We start from the raw sequence: 20,321 nt of genomic DNA, 5'->3' as shown, positions 1-20,321 counted from the left end.
GGTATAACTATGTCACTCAGGGGTGTGGAAAATCCACACCCATGAGCGACACAATTATACCAACCTAACTCCCGGTGTAGACAGTGCTATGTCAACAGGAGGGCTTCTCTCCTTGATATAGCTATCGTGTCTCAGGGTGGTGGAGTACCTTTGCCAACAGGAGAAGCTCTCCCCATCTGCATAGGTAGCATAAGCATCTTCAATGATGCAACTTTGTCCCTGCAGTAGACAACTCCTCAGAGAGGTGGATTAATTTAGGTGACCAGATGTCCTGATAAAATCGGGACTATCCCAATATTTAGGTGTTTGTCCTGTGTCCCGACCAATGTTTGGTCAGGATGCAATTTGTCCCGATATTTCACACTCTGGTGGGTTTTTTTTGTTTGTTTTTGCTTTGCCGGCAGCCCCCCCATGTGTCCCAATGTTTTCTTCCTCTCATCTGGTCACCCTAATTAACTGCAGCAACAGAACACCTCCTATTGGCATAGGTAGCTGCTACACTGAAGGCTACAGCAGTGCAGCATATCTCCCTCCCCAGAGGGAGAGACATGGGGCCTAAATGACGCCCCCCCTCCGGCAAGCTCCTAACCCCACCCATGGCTAGAGCGTGGAGCAGGACGATTCCTCCGAAATCCAGCTCCCCCACCCATCCCTGGCTGCCCCACCCGAGACGTCTTCCCTCCCCACCGCACACTGACCCTGATCCCCACGTGACCTCCCGTCCTAGAACAGGATCACACTGCCCCACTCAAACCCCAGCCTCCCATTGGCCAGCGTGAATGATGCAGGGCTCCGCTGGGAGTGAGAGAGAGAACTGTGAGGGAACCCTCGACGCATGCGCAGAATGTGCCAGTGGCGGGGGTGGGAAGAGCCGTTGGGTTTCCCTGTCACAGGGGGAGGGAGACGATATTGGTGTAATAGCTGCAACGAGCAGGGCGCCGGCTATTGGCGGGTTCGAAGTGTGGGGTGCGCGGGGGGCGGGGCAGCGTTTGTTGGCAGCCTCGGGATCTCCCCTCCCTCCTCGCGCTGCGGCGGCGGGCGCTCTAGGTTTGGTCCATCAGTGAGGTGCTGCGGGGGTGCGAGGCGAGCGATCGGAACAGAAGGAGGCCGGCGGCTGCAGGCGGCCCCGGTGCTGAGGTGAGGTCCGGCCCGAGGCAGGCGGGAGAGTGGGGCCGCACTCGGCAGAGCGGCCGTATGGGTGAGGGAGGGGGCAGGCCGGGGACGTTGCTGGGGCAATGTGGTGGTGTCGCCTAGAGGGTAGGACTATATCGACTGAGGAGACAACAATATTGGGGGGCGCTAGAGGCGCGGTGGGTGACTGAGGGTAACTCGCTGAAGGCGAGGGCAGCTGTGGGGGTTGGCGGGGGGGGCGTTGACCCGTGGGGGGATCAGTTATTGAGGGTGGAGGCTGGCTGGAGGGGGGATGCTGAGCTGAGGGGGTCGATCAGGGAAAGGCGATGAATTGTTTCTTGTGATGTATGCCGCCCAATATACCGATGTTCGTACCGGGGTTGTGCTCATGGGGGCTACTGTTCCCTTGTGGGTTTTCTCTAAGCCCAGCGGGCTGATGATGCTTCTTTCCTCGCTGAGAGAAGCATGCTGGGTTGTTGCTCCCAAAGAAATAATTGCAGTTAACCTCGCTGCACCAACCTTGCAGTTTTGCATCAGTCCTTTCCCAATCGCAACATGGAATCAAACACTGCTCTAGTGGCTGATGAAGAGTTCTCTGTAGTGCAAAGAGATAAAGTGTCAAGGCAAAGCAATTTGGGGCTTTAAAATGATGCAGTGTCACTTGTTTGAATAATTTAACCCATGAAATGTCTTGTTTGTTAGCTGTGTCTGACTTACAATAAATGTGAAAAAATGATAGTGTTTAATTCCCAAATCCAAAGCATAGTGCAGTTGTTTTTAAAGTGCTTTCAGTGTTTTGTGCAGTTGTTTAATATTATATTCTGTTTTACAGAACTATAGCAGCAATCAATTTCTTATAGACCCGAAAACAAACACAGCAAGGGCTTATTGTAGTTTCATTGCTTGGGAGGGAAAATAGTCATTTGCTGTCACCAAACCAACCCTTTTTAAAAAATAATCTGTGCGGGATTAATTTCTTGATTTCTCCAGTGTGAGACAATAACATGATGACATCACATTAAGCATCTTCAGTCCTTACTCTTGCTGGTTGTTTGAATGACAAATAGTCATTAGATCAGGGGAGAAATGAAACAACCAAGATTGTTATTAACTACATCATAAAACTAAAGAGAAGGGAACTATATGAAACAAATTTAAAAACTACATAAGGAGCAAAGTCCATAAACATTTTAATAAATAGAAATGGCAGTTTATACTAGTTCAGGTTGTAGCAGATGTCTCTGACCCTAGACCCTCGCCTCTTAAAAAGGAGATACAGGTACTTGGGAATCCTTGTTTTTTCATTACTCTTCTTTACCACTTTGGCAATGTAGAGCCAAACTTGGACTCCCACCTTCAAGTTGCAGCCCTCATATTCTTAGAGGTTTCTAGCTCCTGACTGTTTGTTAGCTTCTAGCCCCCAAAGATGCATAGATCGTGTATCTTGGGGTTGCCATGGAGAGCCAGGCAACCATTTCAGAATTCTGATGGACCTGCCAACTCTTACATCACAAAAGGGACAGTATAAGATTACCCTAATTAAAAAAAATGGTAAGGAAACATGTTGTGCACATTTTGGCCTTCTCATGTCTCCTTGGATCCTTAGGCTTCTCCTCTTATGTATCTCCATGGTAGTCCTTTGCCGAACACCTCACTGGGAGAGGACATCACTACCTATAGGTTCCGGAAACACCTTTTGTATTTCTCCTTAAAGAGAAGGCTTTCACTCTCTCCAGAGGTACTGCATGATACACACACCCATAAAACAAGATCTATTAAATATAGAGAATCAGATACAAATAAGTAGTTCATAGAATCACAGAACTGAAAGGGACCTTGAGAGGTCATCTAGTCCAGTTCCCTGCACTCAAGGCAGGACTAAGTATTATCTAGACCATCCCTGCCAGGTGTTTGTCCAACCTGCTCTTAAAAATCCCCAATGATGGAGATTCCACAACCTCCCTAGGCAATTTATTCCAGTGCTTAACCACTCTGACAGTTAGGAAGTTTTTCCTAATGTCCAACCTAAACCACCCTTGCTGCAATTTAAGCCCATTGCTTCTTGTCCTAGCCTCAGAGGTTAAGAACAATAACAGAGGTTAAGAAGAATTAAATATGTTAGGTAAAAACTTTGCAAATGCCCAAACAGGCTTCTCTTAGCTTTGTTACAGAGAAGAAAAGAATCTACATGCCTAAAAAGCAGGTCTCATCTCATGCACTCCTCCCCACACTCCAGTCAGAGTTACAGCTTCTTGCTCCTGTGTCCAGAATGATCTCTAGTGTCAGTCTTGAACCTACTTATTATTTCCTGTTGATCCAGCACACCCCATTTTCTTAACTAGTTTTTTTTTCCAGATCTGTATCACACAGTAGAAGTTTGGGAATGCAGCTGCTCCCCCCACCCTTCAGGAAATGGCCTACTGGGGAGAAGATAGCCCTCTTCAGATGATTACTACTTGCCTTTAAAATGCTTCGCTACTGAACTCTAGTACAGCTTTCCACAGATCCTTGTGTCTGGTTGCATCCAGTTTATCCAGTTCTTTTTCTTAAACATTTTGTTTCAATTTTCCTTTGCCAGGAAATATAAATTATGGATAGACTCTAGACCCTCTATCACAATATTTTTCCCTTTTAGTCAATTTTACTTTGTGCACTTGACAGCAGTTGTGGTTCAGCCAGTTTCACTCTTTCCTCTATATAATCCTGTAGGCCCTGATCCTAAAATCACACATATATTTATCTTTAAGTACCTGAATAGCATCAGTCTTCTTAATCGGACTACTTGTATTCTTAAAGTTAAGCATGTGTAAATATTTGCCAGACTGGTACCTTTGTCATTTTTTTCTTTGCTGGAAAGATGATTGTAAACATAAAAATTCCTGACAAAACTTCTAAAGAAAAATAAAATTCAGGCTATATTACTTAAAATTTGCTTTAATTTCTTTTTAAAAGTTCAAGTTCAGTGTCACTGCTAAGGGACATTATCTTTCAGAAAGAAATGTCAATTTAAAAATCATTTACCTATTATTCTTATGAGTAACACACAGAAATCCTATAAATGAAAGATTAGAGACAGTGTTTCTGAAGTGTTTTTCCTGTTTTTTTTTCTCTGTGCATTTGATACTACTTCTACATTTGTATGTACTATTGTCTCTGTATAGTCATTCTATTTATGAAAGACCTATATAAACAGGAAGAAAATATTTAAAAAAGATAAAGTCCCACAAAAACTTGGGAACAGGCATAATATCTGAAAATATTTCTTTTTTTTAACTGATTGGCTTGATGGTATCCCTCTCTTACAAACTAGTGTTTGTTTTTTGTTTTGTTTTTGTTTTCCAGTTTTTCCTTTTAGTTGATAAACATGTAAGTAATACTAGTGGCAGAATATAGTTTTATTTCCTTGTTTTTGTTCTGAGTTAGTACACTTTAAGTTTCTGGGTTCTAAGGCTCCAGATTTCCAACATATAAAATCTGAATACTGACAATATTTTGCTTAATAAAGGCTGTGTTTCTGCTCAACTGAAATATCCTACTCTTGCTTAAGCTGATCAAGCTTTGAAAAGTTATTTTGGCATATCTGGGTGAGAACTAGCTAAAATTCCCCTTCTGTTGCATCTGTTTGGGCCAAAATCTAGTCTTGCTTTATCACTAGTGCCAGAGGAAAGAAAATACCAGTGCCTACTTACAGTATTAAGTAACCTTTTACAGCTATTCAGTATGATGTGAGGATCCTGAGGTATACTTCACTTGATCACCTTCAGCTCTAATGTTCCAGTGTTATGTTACGTTTCAGAGTAGCAGCCGTGTTAGTCTGTATCCGCAAAAAGAACAGGAGTACTTGTGGCACCTTAGAGACTAACAAATGTATTAGAACATAAGCTTTCGTGGGCTACTGCCCACTTCTTCAGATGCATATAGAGTGGAACATATATTGAGGAGATATATATACACACATACAGAGAGCATGAACAGGTGGGAGTTGTCTTACCAACTCTGAGAGGCCAATTAAGTAAGAGAAAAAATTTTTTTGAAGTGATAATCAAGCTAGCCCAGTACAGACAGTTTGATAAGAAGTGTGAGAATACTTACCAGGGAAGATAGATTCAATGTTTGTAATGGCTCAGCCATTCCCAGTCCTTATTCAATCCTTAGTTGATTGTATCTAGTTTGCATATCAATTCCAGCTCAGCAGTCTCTCCTTGGAGTCTGTTTTTGAAGTTTTTCTGTTGTAAGATAGCCACCCGCAGGTCTGTCATTGAATGGCCAGACAGGTTAAAGTGTTCTCCCACTGGTTTTTGAGTATTATGATTCCTGATGTCAGATTTGTGTCCATGAATTCTTTTGCGTAGAGACTGTCCGGTTTGGCCAATGTACATGGCAGAGGGGCATTGCTGGCACATGATGGCATATATCACATATCATATATCATATATATGTTATGTTAGTATATTGATATTCTTAGAACAACTTTGGAGTACTTCTGAGGAGTTTGGTAGCTGATCAAGTGACTTGATGTGTGTGTCTGAATTTGAACTAACGGATCTGTCCCTCTGCCACCTTAGAAAGATTGAGACAGACTTGGTCTCCCAACTTGATCTCCTACAACACTTATCTACATTTCTCTTGATACAGCTGCAAAAGCATTGCTCTATCAACTTTGTGTTATAGCTGGATGAGCAGTGGCATATTACCTTAACCATTGGTTTATGTTTTTTGATGGGAAGCTGTTTAACACTTCTGGTAGCTCAGCCTAGGCTACTGTTAACAACACTTAACTCTGATCATGTTTGGAGAATATGGTTCTTTCTCACAGTTTGGGTTCTACCCTTAAAAGTAGATGCATACGTACAATGAAGTTTATGTGCATGGCTTATGAACCTTCAACTGGTATTATGTTCTGAAAAAAGAACCTACTTAAAGCCATGTACATTTTCAAAAAGTTTCTCAAAATCCTTTTTGGCTGTCTTCTATTTACTGCATTCTGCTCCTCTCAATACCTACAGTGTGTTATGCTGCTTTTTTGTTTTGTTCTAATGCTCCAGGGTTTCTCCATCTGATCTTGCAAGCAAGGGTTTATTATCGGAGAGGACAGATGATCCTATTGTGACCAAGCAGTATTTATACAGTAATAAATACTAGAATTAATCTGATATATCAGATGGAAGGGGGAATGGAGGCAGAATGCAGGCCAACCTATCACTTTGCTCTACAAGGAGGCCATGAGGGAAAGTAATTAGGCACTTTGTGACAGATCTGCATCTGCTTCCCCAACATCATTGGAGTACACAGTTATTAAAAGCAAAGGTATAATTCAACTGCATAATGAACTGTTTAATACATATATCCAATAAGTATTATTTATTATTTGCATAATCATAGTGGCTAGGAGCCCCAGTCATGGACCAAGAACCTGTTGTATGTACAAACACAGAACAAAAAGACAATCCCTACCCAGAAGAGCTTAGAATCTAAATATAAGAAAATAAACAGATGGATACTGACGGGGCGGGTGGGGGGGAGGGGGAGAGGGATGTACACAAGGAAACAGTCAGACTCCCCCCCCCCCCCCCCACTCTCTATTTACAGTAAGGCAGTTTAAATAAATGTTATTTTTTCCGTTTAAGTAAATTAGCATTAACTATCTTGTGGAAAGCAAATAGTTCCCGAATGCTTTCACTTACTTTAGTACGTGTTCATCCTGTCCTCGCTAGTTCACCCTGTTCAACTGACAGTCCACAGTTTTGAAAAGACTAACCTCCTTTCCAGTGTAGCTTTTTTTTTTTTTTTTTCCACTCCACCATAATATGCTGCTGTTAAACTGGGAATGATAGATATAGGTGATAGGCCAGTCAGTGTTGGTGGCAATAAACTGCTGTGGGTCATTCTAACTGTATATGATATCCAGCATCTGTCAAAGTTGTGTGTCTAAACTCTCATTTCTGAAGGTTAAAAATGGCATTTGCTGGTACAGTAATGAGTTCTCTTTGCCTTGAATTGAATGTTTCTGTAGCTCAACTATGTAACTCTTCACAAAGATGTAATGTGCAATCTTGCCTTAGTTTGTATATACGTATCACTACTAAAGAGGAATACAACACTAATCACCTGGTTATCAACTTATAGAAATCAAAATATATGCTCTTTTGCCCCTCTTTTCTAGAGGACCCAAATAGCGTAGAGTTCTCTCACTTTTTAAAGGGAAAAATGAAAGAGTAAAGTTGGGGCCTAAGCAGATTTATTAGATCCCCTTTGAAGAAGAAATGCCATGCTTTAAGAAGGAGCTGAACTAAGTACAGAGTATCGATCTGCCTTTTTTTGTGTAATATGCCGTGTTACTTCTGATCCACCCTGGACCATCTTGGCACAGAAATAATCAACGTTTAATGCTGGTCTCTCCCCATCTGCTGTTCTTTGACATCATTTAACATGCTCCATTTCCCAAATTGTACTAAATAGTTTCCCTGTTGGATAAGAGAGGCTTGAAATCTGTCCAGAGACACTTGGAGGACAGGATTACTTTTCTTGTTTGTTGGGATAACATTCAAACTTTGAGGTTAGATCTTGGTAACAAAACTTACCAAATGGTTGGTTGGAGTACTGATATAATTTGAATTGTTCTTAAAATATTGAATGCAGTCTTTAAAATAGGAGTAGTAAAAGCCCTGTCTTACTTTGGGGGTTGTTCAGTTTGCATGGTGCTGAAGCAAACTTTAAAATTGCAAATGCAGTCCCTACTTGTGTGAGGTTTATGAAGAATACTGTCTACAGAGTGTTGGCTTTCAACCCAGGAGTATATTTATAGATCGGATTGGTCTGGCCAAACCAAAAATGAGAAAATCCCAGTGGTTTGATGTGTTAAAAAATTTAATAAGAGGAATAACTCCTCAGTTATGCATGCTTTGTTACTTAATCAAAAACAAACAAACACCTCTCCCTCCCACCCCCGCACTAAAATACCAATGGGTGATCGAGAAGTAATTCTTGTTGTGTTTTTGAATCTGTTTCAGTTTGCTGACTAGACTTATTGTAAGAATTTAAAATGGTATTATGCTGCTGGCATTTCTCATTGTATTTGTTTTTTATTTTGCAGTAGTGTGGTATTGCCATACTTAAGCACTTAAACAAATGCTTTGCATATAAGAACATAAGAACGGCCATACTGTGTCAGACCAAAGGTCCATCTAGCCCAATATACTGTCTTCCGACAGTGGCCAGTGCTAGGTGCTTCAGAGGGAATGAACAGAACAAGTAATCAAGTGATCCATCTGCTGTCATCCATTCCCATTCTGGCAAACAGAGGCTAGGGACACCATCCCTGCACATCCTAACTAATAGCCATTGATGGTCCTATCGTCCATGAACTTAGCTGGTTCTTTTTTGAACCCTGTTACAGTCTTAATCTTCACAACATCCCCTGGCAAGGAGTTCCACAGGTTGACTGTGTGTTGTGTGAAGAAATACTTCCTTTTGTTTGTTTTAAACCTGCTGCCTATTAATTTCATTTGGCGACCCCTAGTTCTTGTGTTATGAGAAGGAGTAAATAACTCTTCTTTATTTACTTTCTCCACACCTGTCATGATTTTATAGACCTCTATCATGTCCCCCCTTAGTCATCTCTTTTCCAAGCTGAAAAGTCCCTGTCTTATTAATCTCTCCTCATACAAAAGCTGTTCCATACCTTTAATAATTTTTGTTGCCCTTTTCTGAACCTTTTCCAATTCCAATATATCTTTTTTGAAATGGGGCAACCACATCTACACGCAGTATTCAAGATGTGGGCGTACCATGGATTTTTATATTTTCTCTCCCTTAATGATTCCCACCATTCTATTAGCTTTTTTGACTGCCACTGCACATTGAATGGATGTTTTCAGAGAACTATCCACAATGACTCACTGCTCAAGAAAGATCTTGAACAGCTAATTTAGACCCCATCATTTTATATGTATAGTTGGGATTATGTTTTCCCATGTGCATTACTTTGCATTTATCAATGTATTTGTGGTTACTACTTGTCCTCTTGGCTACGCCCAGTTCTCTGCACTAACTTGTTCATAGGATAATAAAGAGCTACAAAAGTAGTTAGCTGACTCTGACCTAAACATTGATTGTTATAATACTGTATGTAAAGAGCAGTTCTGCTCTGAAAAGTTACTCTGTAATAAAGACATTGTGAGGTTCATCTTTGATCCTCACAATCACTTCTATATTAAATATGCTTAATTAACAAGTAATAAGATGTCTCTTAGAACTACCAGTTGTGTATATTCAGTCTTGGATCTGAGAGTTTGACTGGGTTCTTTCAATGTGGATTATTGTTGTTGTTAATAAAAGTTATACAGGCTAAACTGTGTCTTCAGAGAATGTAGTTCTGTGTTTTCAAGTCATTATGTGGCCTGTAAATCTTTCCACATGCCTTAACTAAGCATTTTCAGTTAACTATCTAACAGTAGAGAATTCTGCAGATAAGACCCAATCCATCTCATTGCAGTAAATGTCAATGGGAATTGGATCAAGCTTATAATAAGGTTACCATACTTAAAATCGTATGTAAACTTGGCAAAATTTAAGGCTTCATTCCGAGTGTACGTTAAGTGCACGATTCTCTTCAAGGTCCCTGAACTTTTCCTTTCCCACATCTTGTTTTGCAGTGCCAGCTGAATACCACTTTACTCCAGAAGCGATCCCATTGTTCCTAATCTTTTCCCATTGCAATGGGACTACCTTGTGAAATAGGGTATTACTCAATGTGAGTAAAGTCAGATTCTGGTTCTAAATTTGGAATATTAAATGAACTGAAAGGTTTCTTCCCCCTCCCCCCGTGACAGTAACTGTCTCCACAATTTTTTGGTATATATGCACACTTTTTATCCTTCCTATTTGGGTGTTGGTTTTAGACATCTTACAGAAGTGAAAAGGAAGTAGTCCTTTAAGAACACTGGTGAGTTTCTTTCTGACTCAAGGTGGTTTCTGAATCGGGAATTGCTTGTTTGTGAGGTGGATAAAATAATTTGATCTTGTTTTGTAGATAGGAGTATATTAATTAATGTTGAGGGTAGGTCATGTATGACTAATACCAAGAATAATACTTGGCACTTGCATAGCATTCTCTGTCATCAAAGTGCTGTACAAACATGAATCCTTAACAGGTAAGGGAGGGAGAAAAGGAAGCATTATCCAAATTTGGTAAAACGGGTATACAGAGGTTAAATGATTTGGTGTACAGCCAGGATTACAGTTTGCTAGTTCTTGGTTTCCAGTGCTTGTCCTCAGTCTCCTAGACCACTCTTTCTCTTGTGGGATAGGGGAAGCTATAAAAGGAATGGTTTTGGCTCCCATATCTTGAATGAAATGGCACCTATACTTTGTATCTTTGATGGTGTGTTTTAAGCTACACCGCTACCTCGATATAACGCGACCTGATATAACATGAATTCGGATATAACGCAGTAAAGCAGTGCTCTGGGAGGGCGGTGCTGCGCACTCTGGTGGATCAAAGCAAGTTCAATATAACGCGGTTTCACATAACACGGTAAGATTTTTTGGCTCCCGAGGACAGCATTCTATCGAGGTAGAGGTGTATTTGTAATAGCCTTTGAACACCTATTCAAGAATAAAATCTTTCTTAATGGGGTGTGATGTCATATCCATGAATTATGACAGTCCACTAATTAGTGGAAGGAGCTGACTTCCTTCGCTCCCCACTGCTCAGCCATTGGGGAAGGAGCAAGGGATGAAAGGTAAGATGAAAAGGGAAGGCAGCTATGGGAGTGAGTCGATTGAGAATCAAATTAATGTATTAAAAATTTGTTTGTATTCATTATTTTTCTGTTAAAAACGATATTTTTAAATGTATTTTTTTAAAGGGGAGCTTATCTGCGGTGCAGCTACTACCTTTTCCCTTCTATTGGGAATCTCCACTGTTCTGTGGGCTGTCAGAGAAGACACTACTAATTAAATATAAGCACTTCAAGGGTCTGAAGAGTCCTGGAAGCTGATAGACGCTGAGGAGGTAAGAACTCAGAACTGTAATGCATCTTCATAGTGAGCTTTGTAAACTGGTTTTGGCTATTAATTTTGATATCTGCAGGTTCAGAAAAAACTAACTAGAATGAGGTATAGCAGGGGTTGGCAACCTTTCAGAAGTGGTGTGCCGAGTCTTCATTTATTCACTGTAATTTAAGGTTTTGCGTGCCAGTAAGACATTTTAACGTTTTTAGAAGGTCTCTTTCTAGAAGTCTATAATATATAACTAAACTATTGTTGTATGTAAAGTAAATAAGGTTTTTAAAATGTTTAAGAAGCTTCATTTAAAATTAAATTAAAATGCAGAGTCCACGGACTGGTGACCAGGCCCCGGGCAGTGTGAGTGCCACTGAAAATCAGCTCGCGTGCCGCCTTTGGCATGTGTGCCATAGGTTGCCTACCCCTGAGGTATAGGAATAGCTAATAACAAAGTGCTTGCCTAGTCTTATTCTGTCAAGATGCTTTGTTTCTATTCCCAGAGGGAAAAGGAGTTCAGGGATTCTTATACATCAGTGGACCTTTCCGAATTTTTTTTTTTTTTTTCAGGCCTATAATCATACACTGATGGAAATTTCTTGTGAAGTGGCTGGTTGATGAAACCTCTGTTTTGTTCAAGGAATAGGTAGTCAAAGTTAACATATTCAAAGTGTTTGGGAATCTTAGGATGTCAGTCTTATCTGAGGCGTATGTCTTTTGTTTCTGTTTTTGATTGTCTGCAGTGTTCCATAAAGTACATATTACTTAATTTAAAAATGTTTCCATCTAAAGTTGTGGGTGATTGTTTAAAAAAAAAAAAATGCCGGGGAAAAAACATGCAAATTAAGATCAGTGTACAAAGCATTTACACTAGCAATAGTCTACATGTAGGTTGGGCTGATGGTCCAGTGATAGTACAGTGCACCATTGGACTGGGGCTTCTCTTCCATGTTCACAGTGGTTAGAAGCTCTGTGGAACCTGCTTTCGCACATCTGGTGGGGGGCGGGGGGAAGGAGGAAGGGGAAGGGAAGGGCTTGTGTAGTTGTCTAGTAAACCTCTGTCCCCTGCCCTTTCCTTCAAGCAAATCTGAAAATAATAATTCATTAGTCTCTGGAGAGCTCTGCTTCCTACCTGTTTGCTGGAAGAATAGTTACCACAAAATGAGTCTCTTCACAGTTAGCCTGTTTGTTCTCAAGATAGCTTTCATCCTGGAGACATTTGCTGCATGTGGAATTAAGCCAAGAGGTAGGGAAGATGATTATTATAAACAACAAAACAAAAATAATCATTAGACTTCAAATCAACACTGTCCCAATTTAAATCCCAAAAGGAACAGATCATTAGTAAAAGAACCTCTCTTATTCTCTCTCAACCTACCAGCTGAGGAGAGGAAACTTGAAACTCTTAAACTGGTGCAGAGAAATTTATAGAAATTAGTGTGGTGTTTTCTTTTACCCGGAATCCATAAAGCTGTGCAGAACTGTACATAACTTTGACAGAGACAAGGTGGGTGAGGTAATAACTTTTATTAGACTAGCTTCTGTTGCTGAAAGAGATGAGTTTTTGAGCTTCACAGAGAATCTCAAAAGCTTGTCCCTTTCACCAACACAAGTTGATCCAATAAAAGATATTATCTCACCCACTTTCTCTCTCTCTCACTCTCATATATCCTGGGACTGACATAGCTACAACACCATCATAAATAACCTTGTCATGTCTAACCACTATGTGGCATTCTATATTAATGGTTCAGAAAATCTGTGTTTTCCCAACACATTATGAACAGCTGTTTGAGTCCCAGTCCTGGAATATCAGAAATCAAGAATGAATAGTGGATATTATTTTTCTGCTAGTTACTATACAAAATATTTATATTACTCAATGTGATAATTTTGCTTCAAATGTACTACCCTATGTCTTTGGTTTAGTGAGCCCATTATCTGCTTCATGTATTGGGATGTGACTTATTAATTCAGGTGAACTTATTAAAAGTATTTTGAAATTGAATCAAAAGCCAAAATCAAGCTTCTTCTAGTTCTGCTCTGTGTTCTTTGCACCATGGCCCATATTTTGTGGAATTTTGTGTGCGCACAGGTCTGAAAATCTGGGCCCATACTAACATCTAGATTTAAGTAAGAAACTTGTCAGTATATTTTACAGTAACTTCTCATTTAATGTTGTCCCACTTAACGTTGTTTCAATGTTACATCCCTGCTTAATTAGGGAACATGCTAGTTTAAAGTTGTGCAATGCTCCCTTACAATGTTGTTCAGGAAGAAATTCCTACTAATCCTAATTTTTCAGGTGCTTTAAAACTTTATGAAAAGAAATCCATTGAGCTAAACCCTCATTCATTTATTCCATCCCAGATATGACTTTATGTGCAAGGTTGGTGTGGTGGAAATATGGTAAACCTTTGTTTGACTTGTATGTATGGCTTTTTTTTGTTTTGTATTTTAATTTCCAATAAGGCTTTCATCAGTAAAAGGCACTCTTTCACACATTTGTGAGTTAGTTTTGTTCAAAGTCATGGAAGAGTTAAACTCAAGTGACTTCTTTTTAAACTTCATCCTTACTATGGACCTATTCCTTGGTGAAGACAGGTGTCATTGTCCTGCTTGAAGACGTTTTAGTTGAAAATACAGCTTTTTATATATATATATATATATATATATATATATATATATATATATATATATATATATATAGGCATACTGTATACTCACAATATCCACTTTTCTGTTACATTTTTAATATTGAATAGCAAGATACAGTTCTCTAAGGGTTCACCTGCACAAAAGAAAATATATCCCTCCTCTCCCCACCCCCCCAAGAACCACACACCATGAGCGAGTCTGAGTCTGGGTCAACTGACTTGGGCTCGCAGTGTGGGACTAAAAATAGCAGTGTAGATGTTCAGGCTCAGGCTGGAGCCTGGACTCTGAGGCCTGGTCTACACTGGGGAAGGAGGGATCGATCTAAGATACTCAACTTCAGCTGCGAGAATAGTGTAGCTGAAGTCGACATATCTTAGATTGACAGAATCGCTTACTTCGCGTCCTCGCGGCGTGGGACCGATGACCGCCGCTCCCCCGTCGAGTCTGCTTCCGCCTCTCGCCGTGGTGGAGTTCCGGAGTCGATGGCAGAGCGATCGGGGATCGATTTATCGCATCTACACTAGACATGATAAATCGATCCCCGATAGATGGATCACTACCTGCCAATCCGGCGGGTAGTGTAGACGTACCCTGAGACTGAATGTCTACACTTCTGTTTTTAGCTTGCACCATGAATCTGAGTCAGTTGACCTAGGCTCTAAGACTCGCTGCCACATTATTTTTTTATTTTGTTCTGTGTAGACGCACCCAAAAATGAAATTTCTCCCATTGCAACAAATGCCAAATTCTCTAAATCATCTTAGAAAATCTAAACCCATATGAGTATAAAAGGGTACATTTACACTGCACAGTAAGCCTGGGCTCTGACTCAAGGTTTGAATCCAAGCCCCCCTTCCATCCACACACAAATCAGTCTAACTTGGGTCAGCAAGCATTCAGGGCCCAGGTCCTAGCACCCTGCCAGGGGCGGGGGAGGCAGCCCAAGTCCTGCTGAGACTCTGATCCAAACCCTGTTATTTTGCAGTACGGATGCAGGTCAAGCCACAAACCTGAGTCAGAAGGTTTGAGACCTGGGTCCAGTAATTGTAAACGAAGATTTATAATGCAATGTAGATGCTCAAGCATGGGCTTGGAAACAGAGTCCACAAGCCCGGATCCTGCAGACCTGTGCTTCGTGTGCAGTGCAGACATATCCTTTGAGTGTCTAAGGGTTCTCATGTTTTTCCTTTATACATGTGGACTGTATTATGAACAAAAAATTGTGTTTATTTGAATATGTGATCATTGATGTATGTTCAACAATGCACTGATTTCTAGTTTACTTCTGTCTCTTTTTCAGAGCTTCAGAACACAAATGCTATGATTCAGACATAAATGTAAAAATTGGATAATTTAAAGTTGTGGGAAATCACAGGAACTATAAATTGACCCCTTGTGCATTGTTTGTAACGTTGTTTAACATATTAATTTTTATGCCATTATACAAAAGCATAGTGTGTATACAATGTGTAGGTTGAGAAGGTTCAGTTATCACTTCCATGGAAGCTATAACTCCCTTATTCCTGTGCATTCAAAATCTTTAATCATATTGTTGCATTAGTGGGGCAGGGCTTGTTTGGCATTTCTATTATGTAGATTGTAACATAAGTCCTTCCCAATTCATGAAGACTCAATTGAATTTTGAAATGTATGTGTTCCTCCCTTGAATTATTATTATTAAAAAAAATTCACACCCACTTATTGAGACTGAGGCAGTTGTAACACCTGCATGGAAGGGGTGAAAGAACTGTCGTACTGGAAGAGGGTTGATAATTTGGTTATGGAGTGCTGGCCAGAGAGGAAGTCTTGGCAGGACTGGGTAGGGGAAAAAGCACTACTGGAGGCAAATGGGAGCATTATGTTGGAATTACAAGTTATGGAAGTGGTTGATGCTGGAAGCAGATATAAGAAAAAATTTGGAGGGGAGAAGTGTATGTGGAGAGATGGAAGGATGCTGTGTGGAAAATGTGGGTCCAAGACTAAATCTATGAATTAAATAAAGGTGGATTGAATTAGAGCTTCAGAATTTCCTCTTGGTGTTCTGGTGACTGTATAGAGTGCTTGAGTTTTGCTGTCATGTATTGACATCTCTAAAATCTCTTGCTGGAATGCATAGCCATGTAATTCACAAGTGCATGTTAACATGATTTACATATAAACATGAAAGATGCTATATTAAAACCAAACTCATACATATTTATCCTTTAAGCTTGTCACTTGGAATTGTACCCAGGACAAAAGAATAGCAACATAATGATGGCTGATTCAAACTCTAGCTGAACACAGAGTACTGCTTTCTGCTGAACCTTTTTTTTTTTTTTTCCCCAGCTGCCTGCATGCAAAAAGTCACAGTGAAACACTTTGCTTCTCTCACTTTAAATGATTGATAAGATTTAGCACTCAGCAGGGATAGCTTTGCGTTTTGCATCAGCCCAAGGTGGTTATGAGTTCTTTGAAAATGAGACTTCAAGGCAAGCATCTTGTGTTCCCTTTGCAGAAATGCAGCTGAATGGAACTGAAAGGGCCACAGACGCAAGAACTTGGGACACGTTTATGGAAAATTAAGCTGTGTTTGGCACTGATCTCTTTTCCTTATTAATAAAGAAGAGTATTTCAGCGGGAGCTTAGGATGTATTAACTCTAACTTGTTAATATACTAACTGGGATAATGTGCTGACAACAATTCTCCGTATTAAGGTACTTGTCCTGCCTGCAGAACACTTTTCTCTACTGATAATGCAATTCAATGGAGGAAAGTAATGTTTTGATAAGTATGCGTGAAGATCATTCCTTTCATGTTCGCTACAGGTAAGACTATGTACTGTTTTGTATAAAACTTTAAGTACTGTGTTAACAATAGAAACCTTATGTGAATGTTCAATACTGTTATTTTTAAAGAGAAATAGCAAAGTTAAACATAATTTCAACAGGAACCTATTTCTTTACCTGTGTTACTAGTGGCACTGTACCTTTAAAACTGAAAGAAATTTAAAAATATCACTTCTTACTGTTTAAAAGTTTTGCTCTTTTTCTTTTCTTGGCTTGAACAATGAAAATAGACTAGTCAGTTGCCTGGCTGATTTCATTCATACATTAGTATACTGCAAACTCTGGTGGAAAATATTTGCACTGGATGGGGGAACTTTCCATTAGAAACTTTTCTAATGGTATTAGGTTTCGTCAAAGCTTATTTTGCAAAACCTAAAATTTGGTTCAGATTTGACCTGACAGTGTCTCATTGGTTCCTGAACGCAAGAATTGTGTGAGATGAGAAAATAATTTTAAAAAACTGTCATTCTACACTTCTGTAAGTTTGGTACTGTTCTTCCAAGAAGTTCCATTTTTTATACCTTCCATAGCTCTGCTCTGAAACTGTCACTGTCCTGGAACTGTGTGCTGTTGCAAAATGAACTGGTGCATGTGATTTACTATAAAAATATTGTTGTGTTTATGAGGGCTTAGTATGCCAATTTGATGTGACTTTTTGTTCTGTTCTAAGAAGGAAGAGGAGCATAATCCCAGTAGTGTAATTCATGTGTACCTCCCTTCATTGACTTTATCAGTTAATTGCTTGAAATGGTCCACTTTATTTGATAGTCTTCTGCTGTATTGTGTTATCTTGCTTTACCCCCTTGACCGTACCCCCAGCACCTCCACAAACTATGTGTAGTTTCATAATCTGCTGACTATATGAGCTAGGGAGAGTGTCCTAAGAGGTGGTACTTGCATACATATGGATGACAATGCTTAAAGGTGTAAAGAGGAGGAATGTTGGCTTGGAGGTGAAGTTGCTATATCTTGATATAACTTGACATTCTAAACACTTAAAAGCTGTCAAAGTTAAACTTGCTTGATATGCTCTTATTGAGACAAATGCTGTCTTCATTAAATGGGGATATTCACCTTCCTCGTGTAGATGTTGAAATTTGGTTATAAAGCATGTTAAAGGTGAAGGACTATAGAAATACTTAGTGCTCTTGCTGTTGGGTGGTGGCAGGTCAGCATGATGCACACCTTTTCTTCCCAGAACCTGTATTATCTGTCCTGTGGTGGCCCCTTCAGCAAGGCTAATAACAATGTTGTCTGCCACTGTATCACTGTACACAGTAGTGCTAGTGTAGATGCCAAGCAGTGGCCTAACAACTGCACTGATGCAGTTGGTTCTCCCAGTGCAATTCTGGAATGCCCCGGCCCACTCTTTTGTGACAGCATGAACACGTCAGAGTCCTTGTTCATGTCTCTCATGAAACTAGCTGCATGCAGGATGAGGGTGGCCTCAATTCAGTCTGGTCTCCCAATACACCTGTTCAGGGCAGTCTCAAGAGCAACAGGGGCTCTGACTCCCAACTGACTCTCTAAACGCCAGTTTGACTAAGAGAAACACTGGGATATAATGAGAAATACAGTTTTTAAATAGAATCCTAACTTTTTTAACATGAAATCGGCACCAGATCAGGGAAACCCTGAAAAGACACAATCAATGGCTGGTTAGTACAACATGTGGACATACACTGGGGAATGAAAGTGTACCTGCATGCTCTTTCTTCACCAAAAGCAGCAAAGAGTCCTGTGGCACCTTATAGACTAACAGACGTATTGGAGCATGAGCTTTCATGGGTGAATACCCACTTGCATCCGAAGAAGTGGGTATTCACCCATGAAAGCTCATGCTCCAATACTTCTGTTAGTCTATAAGGTGCCACAGGACTCTTTGCTGCTTTTACAGATCCAGGCTAACACGGCTACCCCTTTGATACTTTCTTCACTAAGGGTTGCCACGTGTCCATTCACTGCGTCACTAGCATCTCCCACTCTCCTGAGCTCTGAAAAAGAGAAAGTAGAGCAGGGTGGATTTTAAACATGTAAGCATCAAGGCCATCCTCTTCTTACTCCATCCTCTCAAGTAAAGCCATGTCTTTCTGCATAGTACTGTCACCCACAGTGTGGTCTGTTTCACTAACCCCTGTAGCCCCTACTGCAATAGGTAGAGGAAGGGAGATGGGGAAATTAGTTAGGCCACGAAGAGGGATGCCTTTCTTCTGGACCACTCTTCACTGCATGCACGTGAAACAAAATGTGTGGATGCTGTGCAATGTTGCAGCTTTCCCATAGTAATTGTATGGTTGCAACAGTACAAACATCTAGTATAGCTGCATCCTGAGACTGAAAAAACAAGTAATAAAAAAACAAGGCATACTTTTAAAATGACTAAAACAATCAATAGCTTGCAATAACTCTAAACATTTAGACAGCCAGAGTTATAGTGACATTACTAAGTACCGTTCCATATCACAAAACAAGACTGAGTGCAACTTCTTTAAAACTAAAAATGGAGACTTAACTTTTTTTTTTTTTTAATGGGGGTGGGGAGAGCAGAGGGCAGAAATTCTATTTAATCATGATGGTTCTTAAATAATGGTGAGATTACTCTGTGCCTAAGGATGGTTGTGGCAGTTATTCTAAAAGGTAGTGGTGGTGAGGTAATAGCTACACCTTTTTAATTTCCAAGGAACCTAGTATAAAGAAAAAATGCATAAGTAAGATATTGATTCAGATATTGAACTGATCTGAGGCTTTTATTTAAATGGATGTAGTTTAAAGAGTTTAGTTCTCGAGTCAGTTGATTGTAGAGTGTAGAATTTCAAGGTAACCCCCCCCCCCAATACTTTATGTTCAGCTCATGACCTATTATTTTCTGTCAGTATTTGTATATGCAGAAGGTAATTTCTTGTCCTTCTGTCTCTTGAGCAGAATTCCCTTTCCGAAGAGATTCCTATAGCAAGGGTTCTCAAACAATTTGAATGGCAGGGTCCACGTTTTAGTACAGAGATACGATTGTGGATCTGTTTTTAATTGTGTGGGTCATCCCTCTTCTCACTCTATAGTCAGACAATATCCCTGTGGCAGCTACATCAATTGCCTACATGGAAAAACATTAAATGTGTTTTGGGTTGTCTTCTATTGCTATTCACTGTCTGGAAATAAGGATGATGCCAACACCAGTGACTGGCCAGCTTTCCAGAGACCACCAGCAAATGCTCCATGGAGCAACTACTGGCAAACTACCTCCACCCCAGAACACTAAATTAGTGCACCAAACATCCCACAACTAAGGGGTTATCTTGAGTAGTTTTTTTTTTTTTTAACTTCATGTAAGCATGTTGTAAAGTTCTAGTATAAACAAGGCAAGCTGTACTAGGTCAGGGGTGGCCAAACTGTGGCTCATGAGCCGCATGTGGCTCTTTTACAGTTAAAGTGTGGCACACAGAACTCCCCATACCTACCGACTCTTCACCTATCAGACTGGGAGGGTGCTTGGGACTTCTGCCTGGCAGTGGGGTGGTGGGATAGGGCCTTCAACCACGCAGGGTGCGCCTGCCAGGGCTTGGGGTTTCAGCAGGAGCGAGGCTGAAGCCCCGAGCCTTGGCAGGCACCTCCTGTTGGGGCTGAAGCTCCAAGCCCCAGCAGGTGCGCCCTGGCTCTCGAACTTCTGAAGATTGTCGTATGCACCTCAGAGCGTCAGTAAG

The 20,321-nt window shown here is 40.5% G+C and overlaps 1 protein-coding gene across 5 annotated transcripts in view; it reads left to right on the top strand.

Annotated features, from left to right (window-relative positions):
• The first annotated feature begins 986 nt into the window (after positions 1 to 986).
• GPSM2 (G protein signaling modulator 2) overlaps positions 987 to 20,321 on the top strand; it is a 60,407-nt gene continuing 41,072 nt past the window's right edge. Inside the window, exons 1-4 of one of the 5 annotated variants that reach the window (XM_054036744.1) lie at positions 987 to 1,137; positions 11,001 to 11,146; positions 11,707 to 11,782; positions 16,492 to 16,602. In XM_054036744.1, the coding sequence (XP_053892719.1) occupies positions 16,541 to 16,602 (62 nt within the window). In that variant the 5' untranslated portion in view covers positions 987 to 1,137; positions 11,001 to 11,146; positions 11,707 to 11,782; positions 16,492 to 16,540. Of the gene's footprint in view, positions 1,138 to 11,000; positions 11,147 to 11,706; positions 11,783 to 16,291; positions 16,603 to 20,321 lie in introns of all 5 variants that reach the window. The other 4 variants (XM_054036742.1, XM_054036743.1, XM_054036746.1 and 1 more) reach the window with 4 other exon arrangements.

This window comes from Malaclemys terrapin, chromosome 8 (assembly GCF_027887155.1).
Source record: "Malaclemys terrapin pileata isolate rMalTer1 chromosome 8, rMalTer1.hap1, whole genome shotgun sequence".
In the NCBI taxonomy this organism is placed as follows: domain Eukaryota; kingdom Metazoa; phylum Chordata; order Testudines; family Emydidae; genus Malaclemys; species Malaclemys terrapin.
This window is presented reverse-complemented; position numbering and strand designations above follow the sequence as displayed.